This window comes from Engystomops pustulosus, chromosome 5 (genome assembly GCF_040894005.1).
Source record: "Engystomops pustulosus chromosome 5, aEngPut4.maternal, whole genome shotgun sequence".
Taxonomy (NCBI): Eukaryota; Metazoa; Chordata; class Amphibia; order Anura; family Leptodactylidae; genus Engystomops; species Engystomops pustulosus.
Window position 1 is genome coordinate 3,538,218 of NC_092415.1, and position 18,684 is coordinate 3,556,901.

At 51.8% G+C, this 18,684-nt stretch overlaps 1 protein-coding gene across 1 annotated transcript; it reads left to right on the forward strand.

Moving 5' to 3' along the window:
* Window positions 1-5,401: 5,401 nt before the first annotated feature.
* LOC140133922 (lymphocyte antigen 6E-like) lies at window positions 5,402-18,452 on the forward strand. The gene is made up of 3 exons (XM_072154612.1): window positions 5,402-5,527; window positions 5,779-5,898; window positions 18,112-18,452. The coding sequence occupies exons 1-3, from the start codon at window positions 5,476-5,478 to the stop codon at window positions 18,324-18,326; spliced, it is 387 nt and encodes a 128-aa protein (XP_072010713.1). The 5' UTR covers window positions 5,402-5,475; the 3' UTR covers window positions 18,327-18,452.
* Window positions 18,453-18,684: the final 232 nt, after the last annotated feature.

Sequence of the window (18,684 nt, forward strand, 5' to 3'; positions counted from 1 at the left end):
AGGTCTAGGGGCGGTATTATCCCAGCTCCAAAACGGAACTGAAAGGGTCATAGCCTACGCCAGCCGTTCCCTCCGAGAACCGGAGCAAAATGACCAGAACTATAGTTCCTTCAAGTTGGAGTTTCTGGCGTTAGTCTGGGCTGTGACCGAAAAGTTCAAGGACTACCTAGCTGCATCATCTTTCACTGTCTTCACAGACAATAATCCTTTGGCGCATCTGAACACCGCACGTCTTGGAGCACTGGAACAACGGTGGGCCTCCAGACTTGCCAATTTCAGCTTTACCATCAAGTACCGGGCTGGTAAGACCAATGACAACGCCGACGCTCTGTCCCGTCTCCCTGACCAGTGGGAGGGACCCGCCACGGATGCTCAGTGGGAAGATGTCGAGATGCCAGCATTCTATGCCCGGTTTGTGCGTCAAGATGCCCAGAGAGTTTACTCCCTACCGACAGAGGCAGCGCCAGCTACTCCTCAAGAAGAGTCAGAGCCCCCTGCGGAAAAGGACCTCTGGATGAGTCTTCAGGCTGATAGCCGTGCCATAGGAGAAGTAATGGACTATCTCTCTAGTGGGCGAGTGCCTGAAAGAATCCGGCGCAGAAGAGCTGATGGAGAACTGTCTCAATTGTGGCGCCAGAGGAAGACTCTGAGCATGCACCAGGGTCTGCTAAAGAGAAGAACTCTGGACCCGATCACTTATGACCGGCTATACCAGATTGTGATTCCCAGGAGGGACGCCAAGATAGTACTGGAAATGTACCATGACCAGTCCGGACACTTTGGCGCTCAGAAGACTGAAGCCACCCTCCGAAGGCGATTCTTCTGGGTCAACATGAAGTCCGACATTGAAGCCTGGTGTCGAGAATGCCCAGCCTGCGCCATCGCTCGAGGAGAGCGACACAATCAAAGGGCCCCTCTACGTCCCATTGTGAGCCAACGGCCCTTGGAGATCCTGGCATTGGACCACGTGAAGTTGGAGCCCAGCAGATCCGGTCACAGTTATGCTCTTACGATCATCGACCACTATACCAAATTTGTGGTTGCAGTACCTGTCAGAGATCTGTCTGCAAGGACTACCGCAGCGGCCCTGTGGAAAAGCTTCATCCTCCCCTATGGCTGTCCGGACCAGATCCTTACAGACCAAGGAACAGCATTTGAGTCCCAAGTCTTCCAGGAGCTGTGCACCCTATATGGCTGCAAGAAGCTGAGGACCACAGCCTATCATCCCCAAGGCAACGGGCTTTGTGAAAAGATGAATCAGACTCTAATCAACATGCTGAGGACTCTGACCCCTGCAAAAAGGGCTGACTGGCCAAAACTGTTGCCCGAATTAGTGTACCTGTACAACAATACCACTCATTGCTCCACAGGATACACCCCGTATTATCTGATGTTCGGGAGACACGGCCATCTCCCTGCTGATATGACCTGGGACATGGAGTCCCCTGATTCCCAGTCTTTACTCCCTCAGACTGACTGGGTTCACGAACACCAGAGGCGCCTGGCGGATGCCAGAGAAGTTGTGGATCTGCAGTTGGAAGAGGCCCGAGAGAAACAAAAAAGGGACTTCGATCGTAATGCCTGTGCTGAGCCTTTTGCCCCAGGAGATCGAGTGTGGCTGCGCAACAACCATCCTACCAGTAAGCTAGATGGGCGTTGGGAGCGTGAGCCATACCTAGTTAGGGACAGTCTCTCCCCTGAAGTCTACGAGATTTCAAGAGGAGACCGTCCACCACTCCGGGTACATAGGAACCGGCTGAAGAGATGTCTTCATCCTTTTGCCCCTATGTCCACACCTCTCACCTCGACCCCCAACTTACAGACCTCCTTGTGTTCACCTACCCCCAGTTTCTTGGAACTTGTGACTGTGCCTCAATTCTGTTTTGTTTCCACTCCAGTAAGAGGTACCTCGGAGAGACCATCATCCCCACCGCAGTCTCCAATACTGCTGCCTGTGGAGGATGATCCGGCTCCAGTGTCTGCAACCCCTGAAGCATCAGAGGCAGCTGAGACTCCGACTCCAGCGCTTGACTCAGAGGAGGACGATGAGGAGGTTGTTATCTTCTCCAGGCCGGAACTTCGAAGGTCTCAAAGGGAAACAAAAGGTAAAGCTCCTGCGTACCTGCAGGAGTACCAGCTGGTGACCCGCAGGAGCAGGAGGCAGGTACGTTTTTCTGACACCGAAGTACTTACCACCGAAGAAGATGCAGAGTAACCCCTGAAGGGCGGTAGCCCGCTTCAGGTACTGTACTATGTACATATTGTATATTTCTGTCCTTACCCCAAAGAGCCAGAGACTTTCCTGAGACTCTCACCCCTATTTATCTCAGTCAAGAGACATACCTTGAACTGATTATTGTCATGTGCTATGATAGCACCTCTTCCTCTGCCACAGCAGAGATTTCTTCAAAGGACTCTGTCCCTCTCCAAATAGAGGAGACCCTTTGCATCTCAGTGCACTTTTCCCCACATCAAGGGCTGTACCCAGAAGATGGACTTTGTCATTAAAGACCTTCTGAGAGACTTTTGCCAACCTCAAGGAAAAGATGCTACTTAATTTATTATTATTTTGCACTTAATGCCTTCCTTTCTAGGTATGGACATTCTGCTTGCACTTTTTATGCCTTTTCTTTGCAGGAAAAGAGACATTTGCTACCGTGCTACTCTGAGTAGCCTATCTATCTGTAACGTTATGTTATAAGATGTGTACCCATTGGGCTGCTAAGCCAATGTGATTTTGCTAACCTGTTGCACACTGTCATATCTGCCAGTAGTCTGCATTAACCCTTTCATAGGCTTTTCAGGTTGTAGTGTGGCTGTGTCGGACCGTCTCTATGTAGTACAATGTTTTATTGTGTCACATATGCCAATGTATGCATATATACACTATATAATTGCAGCCAGGGAAGAAGTGTTGATAAAACAAATATACAGGCCTTGGTGCAAGGAGTGGATTACAGGACATGACACCACACCTTTCCTACTGTACAGTTCGGTTTAATGGCGTCAGCGACCAACTGTCATACAGCTACATGTTTTGTCTTAGTCCGACACCAACCCAGGTGCCTGTCTCCAGGATCATGGGCGGTTTGTCCCTACACCTCACATAGCCTGCACTTCCTAGAAGTGCCCTTAGCCCCCTCTGTGCCCCAAAACAACTGTAGTCGAGCCGAGGGCGGCTCTTTCAATTGCCCCCGGGGTATGCAACACCCTCGCCGATGCAATGGCGAGGTAGGGTTTGCGAATACGTCCCACCTGCATGTAATCACCTTACACTACATGGTCCTGATAGGACATAGCGGTATTGCAGTGGTGAATCCTGCCTGGCAAGGCAGGAGTTAAGTATTTTGTATAATGCCAGATGCTGTTATCCAATGATATGTGTGACATCCTGTGCTCTGTAAGCTGAGATGTGATTGGAGGAGCAGCCACCACCTGACCAAAGGGAGGTAATAAAACCTCTGGCCAGGAATGTTCTGGAGAACATTAGGTGATTATTCTAGTGTGGAATCCTAGGAGAGTCAGTGAGTGAGTGAGTAATCTCTGTCTAGCCCATACCAGAGCAGGAAGAGCCTAGCCCCTGCCTCTGAAGAGTGGAGCATCAGACTAGAGTTAGTGTAGTGAGGAAAGGGGTATCATCTTTCATAGTTTCATAGTTTCTACGGTTGAAAAAAGACACTTGTCCATCAAGTTCAACCAAGGAAGGGAAGGGATTGGATGAGGAAGGGATTTAGGGGAAACAATTCTATATAACATAACCATCTATGTTATTTAGGTGTAAAAAGGCATCTAGACCCTTCTTGAAGCTATCCGCTGTCCCTGCTGTGACCAGCGCCTGAGGCAGGCTATTCCACAGATTGACCGTTCTCATAGTAAAAAAGCCCTGTCGCCTCCGGTGATTAAACCTTGATTTCTCCAAACGGAGACAGTGCCCCCTCGTCTTTTGATTTGATCTAATCTGAAACAACTTACCACCATATTTTTTGTATGGACCATTCATATATTTAAATAAATTAATCATGTCCCCTCGTAGTCGTCTCTTTTCCAGACTAAATAAATCTAGTTGTTTTAATCTTTCCTCATAACTGAGACCCTCCATACCCCTTATCATTTTTGTGGCTCTACGTTGAACCCTCTCCAGCTCCAGGGCATCCTTTTTATGGACCGGTGCCCAGAACTGGACAGCATATTCCAGGTGTGGCCGAACCAGTGCCTTGTATAGTGGTAATATTACATCCCTATCACGAGAGTCCATACCACTTTTGATACATGACAAGATCCTACTGGCTTTAGAGGCAGCTGATTGACATTGCATGCTGTTATTCAATTTGTGATCTACTAGTACCCCCAGGTCCTTCTCAACAAGGGACTCACCCAGATTTACTCCCCCAAGGACATATTTTGCCTTTGGATTATTGGCCCCCAGGTGCATAACCTTACATTTATCCACATTAAACCTCATTTGCCAAGTGGATGACCAAACATTCAGTTTGTCCAAGTCACCCTGCAGCCTATGAACATCCTCCATAGACTGTATTACACTACACAGTTTGGTGGTGATACCTGAAGCCCTACAGGACAAGCTGAAGCTTCCTACCAGGACACAGCTGCCTCCCAGCCTGCCCTCTACTTCCAGGCTGGTGAACTATCTCCTGAGGCTCCCTCCAACTCACATCTCGGCATCCTACCTACCTGTTAAAGGCACGTTTGCTGCGGTTCCTGCGGTTCAAATAAAGAACTGTAAGTTGTTTTCTTCAACTTCTGTCTCCGTCTGGTCCCTGCTAATACGGCTGCCTTCATCACCGGCACCCTGTCCATCACCCAGAGACTCACACTTGGGACATTAAGGGGTTGCCCCAGGGAGATCCGCTATAGCAGCCTCTCCCTCATCTTTTCTTGCCAACACCACCCTGCTGGAGACCTGCCAGGCTGTAGGACAGCCCTCCGGTTCCCCCGTACCAAGCACCGTGACAATAGCGTGCTTAGGCCGCAACCGCCAGCCACTCCGGTACCGCGGGCCCCGGCTGTCACCAGGCCTCACCTCAAGGGCTAGGCCCCGGTGGGGGATGTTGCATATATGTTAATATGTTATGAGAATAAGAAGTTGCATCAACTCCACGTACGCCAGGTAAGGATGGGAGCGTCTTATGATACAACTTTCATCATTTATTAATTCCACGGCCTCAAATCGGACGACATTCGTCTGTTAGAGCCAAAAGCTGCTAAAGCCACAATGTAACAATTTGAAGATAGAAAATGAATGAGAAATCTCCCCCATAGATTCTATAGACGCGTATTGTCCTGTCGTAAATGTGATGTAATTTGCATATTTCCTGACAGTTTACAATCCGCACATCACTGGTTACATTGTCTGTACAAAGAAATGATAGCTTTCATAGAAACAACCAAACACAAAACACCCAGAGACCTGTATATAAGGAAGATAAACCCCCAAAACACAACACACAGCGCACCATGGCCTCATACACAAGCCTCCTCCTGGTGATCGCCCTCTGCGCCGCCACAGGTAAGAGCCTGCTCCACACCGTATCACACATCATGGGATTAGATACACAGCACAGGAGACTGTATCACATATCATGGGATTAGATACGCAGCAGAGGAGACTGTATCACACATCATGGGATTAGATACACAGCTCAGCAGACTGTATCACACATCATGGGATTAGATACACAGCTCAGCAGGCAGTATCACACATGATGGGCTTAGATACATGGCTGTATATAATCTGTCTGGTCTCCCCTTTGCCCGCAGCTCACTCCCTGCGATGTTACACCTGCACCGCCGCATCTTCCAACTCCAACTGTCAGACAGTAACAAACTGCAGCAGTAGTCAGAACTATTGTGAGACGATAGTGGGATACGCCTCATCTGGTGAGTTCATCTTCTGGGTTAAACCAAGCTCAGTACAAATATACAGAACCAGTACCTGATTGAGTACATAAATACAGAACCAGAATCAAGTGCTCTGCATACATACAGCACTGGCACCAAGCTCTATTAATAAACCTGCATCAAGACCAAGCTCAGTACTTACATACAGTACCAGAACCTGATTGAGTACATAAATACAGCATAAGAAACAAGCTCAGTACTTAAATATGATTCCAGAACCAAGCTCGGTACTTACATACAAAGACACAACCAGGCTCAACACGTAAACTCAGCATTAGAGTTAAAATCACTACATAAATACAGAACCAAGCTCTCATTAATGCAGCAATAAATCCATACAATAAACGCACTCACATATAGCACCAGAATAAAGCTTTGTATACAAAAATGGCAACACCAGCAAGAACAACAACATAAACAAGCACTCTGCTTGTAATAAATACAGCCCCAGAACCAAGCAAAGGACAGAAAGACAGAACAAAGCTATGAACCAAGCTATGTACAGAAATACATCACTAGGGCCAAACTCAGTGCTCAAAAAGTGAACCATCATCAACCACATCACCAGAAACAAGCATTGTGCATCAAAGCTGCATCCAAACCAAACTTTGTGTGTAAAAGCATCACTGCCAAGCTCAGGATGTAAATACAGCACCAGAACCAAGCTAGTAAAATAAAGCACCAGAACCTAGCTAAGTACAATGTACTGTAGCTCCAAGTAAGGCTATGTAAAGCGGCTGTAGCTCCATGTATGGCTGTGTACTGCGGCTGTAGCTCCATGTATGGCTGTGTACTGTGGCTGTAGCACCATGTATGGCTGTGTACTGTGGCTGTAGCTCCATGTATGGCTGTGTACTGTGGCTGTAGCTCCATGTATGGCTGTGTACTGTGGCTGTAGCTCCATGTATGGCTGTGTACTGTGGCGGTAGCTCCATGTATGGCTGTTTACTTCTTGCTGTAGCTCCATGTATGGCTGTGTACTATGGCTGTAGCACCATGTATGGCTGTTTACTTCTTGCTGTAGCTCCATGTATGGCTGTGTACTGTGTCTGTAGCTCCATGTATGACTGTGTACTGTGGCTGTAGCTCCATGTATGGCTGTGTACTGTGGCTGTAGCTCCATGTATGGCTGTATACTGCGGCTGTAGCTCCATGTATAGCTGTGTACTGCGGCTGTAGCTTCATGTATGGCTGTGTACTGTGGCTGTATCTCCATGTATGGCTGTGTACTGCGGCTGTAGCTCCATGTGTGGCTGTGTACTGTGGCTGTAGCTCCATGTATGGCTATGTAAAGTGGCTGTAGCTCCATGTATGGCTGTGTACTGTGGCTGTAGCTCCATGTATGGCTGTGTACTGTGGCTGTAGCTCCATGTATGGCTGTGTACTGCGGCTGTAGCTCCATGTGTGGCTGTGTACTGTGGCTGTAGCTCCATGTATGGCTATGTAAAGTGGCTGTAGCTCCATGTATGGCTGTGTACTGTGGCTGTAGCTCCATGTATGGCTGTGTACAGTGGCTGTAGCTCCGTGTATGGCTGTGTACTGTGGCTGTAGCTCCATGTGTGGCTGTGTACTGCGGCTGTAGCTCCATGTATGGCTGTGTACTGTGGCTGTAGCTCCATGTATGTCTGTGTACTGTGTATGTAGCTCCATGTATGGCTGTGTACTGTGGCTGTAGCTCCATGTATAGCTGTGTGCTGCGGCTGTAGCTCCATGTATGGCTGTGTACTGGGGCTGTATCTCCAAGTATGGCTGTGTACTGTGGCTGTAGCTCCATGTTTGGCTGTGTACTGTGGCTGTAGCTCCATGTATGGCTGTGTACTGTGGCTGTAGCTCCATGTATGGCTGTGTACTGTGGCTGTAGCTCCATGTATGGCTGTGTACTGCGGCTGTAGCTCCATGTATGGCTGTGTACTGCAGCTGTAGCTCCATGTATGACTGTGTACTGTGTCTGTATCTCCATGTATGGCTGTGTACTGCGGCTGTAGCTCCATGTATGGCTGTGTACTGCGGCTGTAGCTCCATGTATGGCTGTGTACTGCGGCTGTAGCTCCATGTATGACTGTGTACTGCGGCTGTAGCTTCATGTATGGCTGTGTACTGTGGCTGTAGCTCCATGTATGACTGTGTACTATGACTGTAGCTCCATGTATGGCTGCGTACTGCGGCTGTAGCTCCATGTATTGCTGTGTACTGCGGCTGTAGCTCCATGTATGGCTGTGTGCTGCGGCTGTAGCTCCATGTATGGCTGTGTACTGCGGCTGTAGCTCCATGTATGACTGTGTACTGCGGCTGTAGCTCCATGTATGGCTGTGTACTGTGGCTGCAGCTCCATATATGGCTGTGTACGGCGGCTGTAGCTCCATGTATGACTGTGTACTGTGTCAGTAGCTCCATGTATGGCTGTGTACTGTGGCTGTAGCTCCATGTATGGCTGTGTACTGAGGCTGTCGCTCCATGTATGGCTTTATACTGTGGCTGTAGCTCCATGCATGGCTGTGTACTGCGGCTGTAGCTCCATGTATGGCTGTGTACTGTGGCTGTATCTCCATGTATGGCTGTGTACTGTGGCTGTAGCTCCATGTATGGCTGTGTACTGAGGCTGTAGCTCCATGTATGGCTGTTTACTGAGGCTGTAGCTCCATGTATGGCTGTGTATTGAGGCTGTAGCTCCATGTATGGCTGTGTACTGTGCCTGTAGCTCCATGTATGGCTGTGTACTGTGTCTGTAGCTCCATGTATGGCTGTGTACTGCGGCTGTAGCTCCATGTATGGCTGTGTACTGCGGCTGTAGCTCCATGTATGGCTGTGTACTGGGGCTGTAGCTCCATGTATGGCTGTGTAGTGTGGTTGTAGCTCCATGTATGTCTGTGTACTGTGACTGTAGCTCCATGTTTGGCTGTTTACTGTGGCTGTAGCTCCATGTATGGCTGTGTCCTGTGGCTGTAGCTCCATGTATGGCTGTGTACTGTGGCTGTAGCTCCATGTATGGCTGTGTACTGCGGCTGTAGCTCCACGTATGGCTGTGTACTGCGGCTGTAGCTCCATGTATGGCTGTGTACTGTGGCTGTAGCTCCATGTATGGCTGTGTACTGTGGCTGTAGCTCCATGTATGGCTGTGTACTGTGGCTGCAGCTCCATGTATGGCTGTGCAATGTGGCTGTACGCATGCGCAGTATATCCTCCCGAGTTGGGATAGATTACTGACAAGCTGCGCAGCCACAATAGAGGCGGCACACACAGATATATGTAAGTCCACCCGCATGCGCACACCCACTTGATTGATTAGCAATTTGACCAATGATAGATTTTTTTCTCGGACACACATCCTGCATAGATGTCACTGATGACGTGTCAAAGGGGGTTTTATCTAGTAGGGCTTTACAGGTTTCCCTCACACTTATCTCCAACACCCCTGAGGCGAAACATGTCGGGGGGGGGGGGGGCTATAGTGTTCCATCACTTTTTATTTAGGGATCATTGGACCTATATAATACAGACGTAGATAGGAATAATCAGTGGCAGAATCTGAATGTGGATGTATGGATGGTGTATGTGTGCCTATGGCATAACAACTGGGATTGAGGTTGGAGAGCTTCTTTGAAGAGGCACAGCGGAGATAGAAAGCGGGAGTGCCCACACTCCAACCTCCTTACTATTTACATAATTACAGTGATATTTACTAACAACATCATTGAGAGAGAGAGTAACAATGTATCACATCACTGGATACAATCGATAAAGTTAATAAATACAGATTGAACCTTTCATACACATGTAAGTGTTCTTGTCTTGACCAATGGGTCTCAGTGAGGTCCTATTGGGGCCTTTTTTGTAAAATTACCCAGAATTAATATGTGGACCCAGTCAAAACACATCCACGTCTCAGCCATTCAGTAAATTATCACCTATTACAAATCTGTTCCTCCTGTATATCCCCTGTATGTAATGCAGATGCTTCTCTCTGCCCGTCTTATATATAACAAGAAGCAGCGGGAGCCCCTCGCCTCTAGCATCTGCCTTCTCCCGGTGGTGGAGCTGAAATAAAAGGACCTCATTACTGTGCTGATTAGGAGCCCAGAAGCTATCACCTATATATATATTGTCTAGAAAACACATTCATCAACTTATTAAAGTAACAGTGGAGTGTGATACATGGAAAAAAACGACAAAAGTATAAAACTTACATGAAAGGCTACAAACACACAGACAAACACTCATATACTGAAGTCCTAACTGGGGGAGGCGACTAAATATCGATGGAACATAGGACACAACGGCAAGTACAAGCCATATCTGTGTAGTAAGCTTGGTTCTGGTGATGTATTTATGTTTTAAACCTATATTATATGTAGTAAGATTGTAGCGCTGGACTTCTGTTGTTTCCTATATTTTTGTCGGCTATTTATGTTGTACATTTTTTCCTGCAGTATATATGGAGAGGTTCCTGGGGGCTATTCTGGGGGCTATTCTGGGTGCTATTTTGCAGGCTATTCTGGGGGCTATTCTGGGTGCTATTTTGCAGGCTATTCTGGGGGCTATTCTGGGGGCTACTCTGGGTGCTATTTTGCAGGCTATTCTGGGGGCTATTCTGGGTGCTAGACCTTTCTAGGTAGTTTCAAAAATTTTTAAACATTTACGCTGTTGGGGGCCCACACCCATCATACAGACTAGGGCTAACAATAGCTGACATCTGCCCCTGCTATGACCCCATAACTAAGAGTAGCAGCGCCCCCCATAGTAACACTACCCCAGAGTCCAAAACTAGTAGTAACAGTTTCAAATAGTGGATAGTCACAGGGGCCCCCATAGTGGATAGTCACAGGGGCTCCCATAGTGGATAGTCACAGGGCCCCCATAGTGGATAGTCACAGTGGCCCCCATAGTGGATAGTCACAGGGGCCCCCATAGTGGATAGTCACAGGGGCTCCCATAGTGGATAGTCACAGGGGCCCCCATAGTGGATAGTCACAGGGGCCCCTATAGTGGATAGTCACAGAGGCCCCCATAGTGGATAGTCACAGTGGCCCCCATAAGGGATAGTCACAGGGGCCCCCATAGTGGATAGTCACAGGGGCCCCCATAGTGGATAGTCACAGGGGCCCCCATAGTGGATAGTCGCAGGGGCCCCCATAGTGGATAGTCACAGCGGCCCCCATAGTGGATAGTCACAGGGGCTCCCATAGTGGATAGTCACAGTGGCCCCCATAGTGGATAGTCACAGGGGCCCCCATAGTGGATAGTCACTGGGGCTCCCATAGTGGATAGTCACAGTGGCCCCCATAGTGGATAGTCACAGGGGCCCCCATAGTGGATAGTCACAGTGGCCCCCATAGTGGATAGTCACAGTGGCCCCCATAGTGGATAGTCACAGGGGCCCCCATAGTGGATAGTCAAAGTGGCCCCCATAGTGGATAGTCACAGCGGCCCCATAGTGGATAGTCACAGGGGCCCCCATAGTGGATAGTCACAGGGGCCTCCATAGTGGATAGTCACAGGGGCCCCCATAGTGGATAGTCACAGGGGCCCCCATAGTGGATAGTCACAGGGGCTCCCATAGTGGATAGTCACAGGGGCCCCCATAGTGGATAGTCACAGGGATCCCCATAGTGGATAGTCACAGGGGCCCCCATAGTGGATAGTCACAGCGGCCCCCATAGTGGATAGTCACAGGGGCCCCCATAGTGGATAGTCACAGCGGCCCCATAGTGGATAGTCACAGGGGCCCCATAGTGGATAGTCACAGGGGCCCCCATAGTGGATAGTCAAAGGGATCCCCATAGTGGATAGTCACAGGGGCCCAATAGTGGATAGTCACAGGGGCCCAATAGTGGATAGTCACAGGGGCCCCATAGTGGATAGTCACAGGGACCCCATAGTGGATAGTCACAGGGGCCCCCATAGTGGATAGTCACAGGGGCCCAATAGTGGATAGTCACAGGGGCCCCCATAGTGGATAGTCACAGGGGCCCCCATAGTGGATAGTCACAGCGGCCCCATAGTGGATAGTCACAGGGGCCCCCATAGTGGATAGTCACAGGGGCCCCCATAGTGGATAGTCACAGGGGCCTCCATAGTGGATAGTCACAGCGGCCCCATAGTGGATAGTCACAGGGGCCCCCATAGTGGATAGTCACAGGGGACTCCATAGTGGATAGTCACAGGGGCCCCCATAGTGGATAATCACAGGGGCCCCCATAGTGGATTGTCACAGGGGCCTCCATAGTGGATAGTCACAGGGACCCCCCTAGTGGATAGTCACAGGGGCCTCCATAGTGGATAGTCACAGGGGCCCCCATAGTGGATAGTCACAGGGGCCCCCATAGTGGATAGTCACAGCGGCCCCCATAGTGGATAGTCACAGGGGCTCCCATAGTGGATAGTCACAGTGGCCCCCATAGTGGATAGTCACAGGGGCCCCCATAGTGGATAGTCACAGGGGCTCCCATAGTGGATAGTCACAGTGGCCCCCATAGTGGATAGTCACAGGGGCCCCCATAGTGGATAGTCACAGTGGCCCCCATAGTGGATAGTCACAGTGGCCCCCATAGTGGATAGTCACAGGGGCCCCCATATTGGATAGTCACAGTGGCCCCCATAGTGGATAGTCACAGCGGCCCCATAGTGGATAGTCACAGGGGCCCCCATAGTGGATAGTCACAGGGGCCTCCATAGTGGATAGTCACAGGGGCCCCCATAGTGGATAGTCACAGGGGCCCCCATAGTGGATAGTCACAGGGGCTCCCATAGTGGATAGTCACAGGGGCCCCCATAGTGGATAGTCACAGGGATCCCCATAGTGGATAGTCACAGGGTCCCCCATAGTGGATAGTCACAGCGGCCCCCATAGTGGATAGTCACAGGGGCCCCCATAGTGGATAGTCACAGCGGCCCCATAGTGGATAGTCACAGGGGCCCCATAGTGGATAGTCACAGGGGCCCCCATAGTGGATAGTCAAAGGGATCCCCATAGTGGATAGTCACAGGGGCCCAATAGTGGATAGTCACAGGGGCCCAATAGTGGATAGTCACAGGGGCCCCATAGTGGATAGTCAGAGGGACCCCATAGTGGATAGTCACAGGGGCCCCCATAGTGGGTAGTCACAGGGGCCCAATAGTGGATAGTCACAGGGGCCCCCATAGTGGATAGTCACAGGGGCCCCCATAGTGGATAGTCACAGCGGCCCCATAGTGGATAGTCACAGGGGCCCCCATAGTGGATAGTCACAGGGGCCCCCATAGTGGATAGTCACAGGGGCCCCCATAGTGGATAGTCACAGGGGCCTCCATAGTGGATAGTCACAGCGGCCCCATAGTGGATAGTCACAGGGGCCCCCATAGTGGATAGTCACAGGGGACTCCATAGTGGATAGTCACAGGGGCCCCCATAGTGGATAATCACAGGGGCCCCCATAGTGGATTGTCACAGGGGCCTCCATAGTGGATAGTCACAGGGACCCCCCTAGTGGATAGTCACAGGGGCCTCCATAGTGGATAGTCACAGGGGCCCCCATAGTGGATAGTCACAGGGGCCCCCATAGTGGATAGTCACAGCGGCCCCCATAGTGGATAGTCACAGGGGCCCCCATAGTGGATAGTCACAGCGGCCCTCATAGTGGATAGTCACAGCGGCCCCCATAGTGGATAGTCACAGGTGCCCCCGTAGTGGATAGTCACATGGGCCCCCATATTGGATAGTCGCAGGGTCCCCCATAGTGGATAGTCACAGGGGCCCCCATAGTGGATAGTCACAGGGGCCCCCATAGTGGATAGTCACAGTGGCCCCCATAGTGGATAGTCACAGGGGCCCCCATAGTGGATAGTCACAGGGGCCCCCATAGTGGATAGTCACAGTGGCCCCCATAGTGGATAGTCACAGGGGCCGCCATAGTGGATAGTCACAGTGGCCCCCATAGTGGATAGTCACAGCGGCCCCCATAGTGGATAGTCACAGGGGCCCTCATAGTGGGTAGTCACAGGGGCCCCCATGGTGGATAGTCACAGGGGCCCTCATAGTGGGTAGTCACAGGGGCCCCCATAGTGGATATTGACAGGGGCCCCCATAGTGGATAGTCACAGGGGCCCCCATAGTGGATAGTCACAGGGGCCTCCATAGTGGATAGTCACAGGGGCCCCCATAGTTGATAGTCACAGGGGCCCCATAGCGGATAGTCACAGCGGCCCTCATAGTGGATAGTCACAGGGGTCCCATAGTGGATAGTCACAGGGGCCCCCATAGTGGATAGTCACAGGGGCCCCCATAGTGGATAGTCACAGGGGCCTCCATAGTGGATAGTCACAGGGGCCCCCATAGTTGATAGTCACAGGGGCCCCATAGCGGATAGTCACAGCGGCCCTCATAGTGGATAGTCACAGGGGTCCCATAGTGGATAGTCACAGGGGCCCCCATAGCGGATAGTCACAGGGGCCCCCATAGTGGATAGTCACAGCGGCCCCCATAGTGGATAGTCACAGCGGCCCCCATAGTGGATAGTCACAGGGGCCCCATAGTGGATAGTCACAGGGGTCCCCATAGTGGATAGTCACAGGGGCCCCCATAGTGGATAGTCACAGGGGCCCCATAGTGGATAGTCACAGGGGCCCCCATAGTGGATAGTCACAGGGGCCCCCATAGTGGATAGTCACAGGGGCCCCCATAGTGGATAGTCACAGGGGCCTCCATAGTGGATAGTCACAGGGGCCCCCATAGTGGATAGTCACAGGGGCCCCCATAGTGGATAGTCACAGGGGCCCCCATAGTGGATAGTCACAGGGGCCTCCATAGTGGATAGTCACAGCGGCCCCATAATGGATAGTCACAGGGGCTCCCATAGTGGATAGTCACAGGGGCCCCCATAGTGGATAGTCACAGGGATCCCCATAGTGGATAGTCACAGGGGCCCCCATAGTTGATAGTCACAGGGGCCCCCATAGTGGATAGTCACAGGGGCTCCCATAGTGGATAGTCACAGGGGCCCCCATAGTGGATAGTCACAGGGATCCCCATAGTGGATAGTCACAGGGGCCCCCATAGTGGATAGTCACAGCGGCCCCCATAGTGGATAGTCACAGGGGCCCCCATAGTGGATAGTCACAGCGGCCCCATAGTGGATAGTCACAGGGGCCCCATAGTGGATAGTCACAGGGGCCCCCATAGTGGATAGTCACAGGGATCCCCATAGTGGATTGTAACAGGGGCCCAATAGTGGATAGTCACAGGGGCCCAATAGTGGATAGTCACAGGGGCCCCATAGTGGATAGTCACAGCGGCCCCCATAGTGGATAGTCACAGGGGCCCCCATAGTGGATAGTCACAGCGGCCCCATAGTGGATAGTCACAGGGGCCCCATAGTGGATAGTCACAGGGGCCCCCATAGTGGATAGTCACAGGGATCCCCATAGTGGATTGTCACAGGGGCCCAATAGTGGATAGTCACAGGGGCCCAATAGTGGATAGTCACAGGGGCCCCATAGTGGATAGTCACAGGTACCCCATAGTGGATAGTCACAGGGGCCCGCATAGTGGATAGTCACAGGGGCCCAATAGTGGATAGTCACAGGGGCCCCCATAGTGGATAGTCACAGGGGCCCTTATAGTGGATAGTCACAGCGGCCCCATAGTGGATAGTCACAGGGGCCCCCATAGTGGATAGTCACAGGGGCCCCCATAGTGGATAGTCACAGGGGCCTCCATAGTGGATAGTCACAGGGGCCCCCATAGTGGATAGTCACAGCGGCCCCATAGTGGATAGTCACAGGGGCCCCCATAGTGGATAGTCACAGGGGACTCCATAGTGGATAGTCACAGGGGCCCCCATAGTGGATAATCACAGGGGCCCCCATAGTGGATAGTCACAGGGGCCTCCATAGTGGATAGTCACAGGGACCCCCATAGTGGATAGTCACAGGGGCCTCCATAGTGGATAGTCACAGGGGCCCCCATAGTGGATAGTCACAGGGGCCCCCATAGTGGATAGTCACAGCGGCCCCCATAGTGGATAGTCACAGGGGCCCCCATAGTGGATAGTCACAGCGGCCCTCATAGTGGATAGTCACAGCGGCCCCCATAGTGGATAGTCACAGGGGCCCCCATAGTGGATAGTCACAGGTGCCCCCGTAGTGGATAGTCACAGGGGCCCCCATATTGGATAGTCGCAGGGTCCCCCATAGTGGATAGTCACAGGGTCCCCCATAGTGGATAGTCACAGGGGCCCCCATAGTGGATAGTCACAGTGGCCCCAATAGTGGATAGTCCCAGGGGCCCCCATATTGGATAGTCACAGGGTCCGCCATAGTGGATAGTCACAGTGGCCCCCATAGTGGATAGTCACAGGGGCCGCCATAGTAGATAGTCACAGTGGCCCCCATAGTGGATAGTCACAGCGGCCCCCATAGTGGATAGTCACAGGGGCCCTCATAGTGGGTAGTCACAGGGGCCCCCATAGTGGATAGTCACAGGGGCCTCCATAGTGGATATTCACAGGGGCCCCCATAGTGGATAGTCACAGTGGCCCCCATAGTGGATAGTCACAGGGGCCTCCATAGTGGATAGTCACAGGGGCCCCCATAGTGGATATTCACAGGGGCCCCCATAGTGGATAGTCACAGGGGCCTCCATAGTGGATAGTCACAGGGGCCCCCATAGTTGATAGTCACAGGGGCCCCATAGCGGATAGTCACAGCGGCCCTCATAGTGGATAGTCACAGGGGTCCCATAGTGGATAGTCACAGCGGCCCCCATAGTGGATAGTCACAGGGGCCCCATAGTGGATAGTCACAGGGGTCCCCATAGTGGATAGTCACAGGGGCCTCCATAGTGGATAGTCACAGGGACCCCCATAGTGGATAGTCACAGGGGCCTCCATAGTGGATAGTCACAGGGGCCCCCATAGTGGATAGTCACAGGGGCCCCCATAGTGGATAGTCACAGCGGCCCCCATAGTGGATAGTCACAGCGGCCCCCATAGTGGATAGTCACAGCGGCCCTCATAGTGGATAGTCACAGCGGCCCCCATAGTGGATAGTCACAGGGGCCCCCATAGTGGATAGTCACAGGTGCCCCCGTAGTGGATAGTCACAGGGGCCCCCATATTGGATAGTCACAGGGTCCCCCATAGTGGATAGTCACAGGGTCCCCCATAGTGGATAGTCACAGGGGCCCCCATAGTGGATAGTCACAGTGGCCCCAATAGTGGATAGTCCCAGGGGCCCCCATATTGGATAGTCACAGGGTCCGCCATAGTGGATAGTCACAGTGGCCCCCATAGTGGATAGTCACAGGGGCCGCCATAGTAGATAGTCACAGTGGCCCCCATAGTGGATAGTCACAGCGGCCCCCATAGTGGATAGTCACAGGGGCCCTCATAGTGGGTAGTCACAGGGGCCCCCATAGTGGATAGTCACAGGGGCCTCCATAGTGGATATTCACAGGGGCCCCCATAGTGGATAGTCACAGTGGCCCCCATAGTGGATAGTCACAGGGGCCTCCATAGTGGATAGTCACAGGGGCCCCCATAGTGGATATTCACAGGGGCCCCCATAGTGGATAGTCACAGGGGCCTCCATAGTGGATAGTCACAGGGGCCCCCATAGTTGATAGTCACAGGGGCCCCATAGCGGATAGTCACAGCGGCCCTCATAGTGGATAGTCACAGGGGTCCCATAGTGGATAGTCACAGCGGCCCCCATAGTGGATAGTCACAGGGGCCCCATAGTGGATAGTCACAGGGGTCCCCATAGTGGATAGTCACAGGGGCCCCCATAGTGGATAGTCACAGGGACCCCATAGTGGATAGTCACAGGGGCCCCCATAGTGGATAGTCACAGGGGCCCCCATAGTGGATAGTCACAGGGGCCCCATAGTGGAATGTCACAGGGGCCCCCATAGTGGATAGTCACAGGGGCCCCCATAGTGGATAGTCACAGGGGCCCCATAGTGGAATGTCACAGGGGCCCCCATAGTGGAATGTCACAGGGGCCCCCATAGTGGATAGTCACAGGGGCCCCATAGTGGATTGTAGTAATACATTTTGAGAGACACAAGTAATTCCTCCTTTCACCTTCTCCAATGCAGAGATGCAGAGGCCCTGGATCAGCTCCAGTCTGGCATAATGACATCACCCAGGCCAGGTAGTCACAGCTCCGCCCACTGCCTGACGAGTTATTTATGTGATCTTTTGGTTTTCTCCCCTGCAGGTATTTACTCGGCTCAGGTCATCACTAAGTATTGTTCTAGTTACTGCAGCCCCAGCAGTGGCCAATATGGCATCGCCAGCACCAGCACCTCCTGCTGCACCACCGACCTGTGCAACTATAGCGCCAGCAGCAGCACCAGCACCAAGCCCGGCTGTGCCACCATCATCCTGGCGCTGGGAGCCATCCTCACCATCCTGAAGAGCTCCGCGCTGTGACCTGTCACTATAGAGGAAGAAAGATGGAGGAACCTCATGTCTCTCATTACTGTTCATCCATCTCATCACAATAAAGAGTGTCATTGTCATTGAATGTCTCTCACAGCTCAGGGGTCGTTACAATGTATCCAGGCCCAATGCTGGGCTCCATACCGATACATATATACTACCTGCAGATTGTCAGGGGGAAGGTTCGGGCATCACAGGGCTATACATATATACACACTATATACATACTATACTATACACACTCTATATACTATACACACTACAGTATATACTTACTATATAGACTATAGATAGAATAGAATTCATTATGGAGAGTGTATCAATGGGGCTCATTTACTTAGCTGTTCCT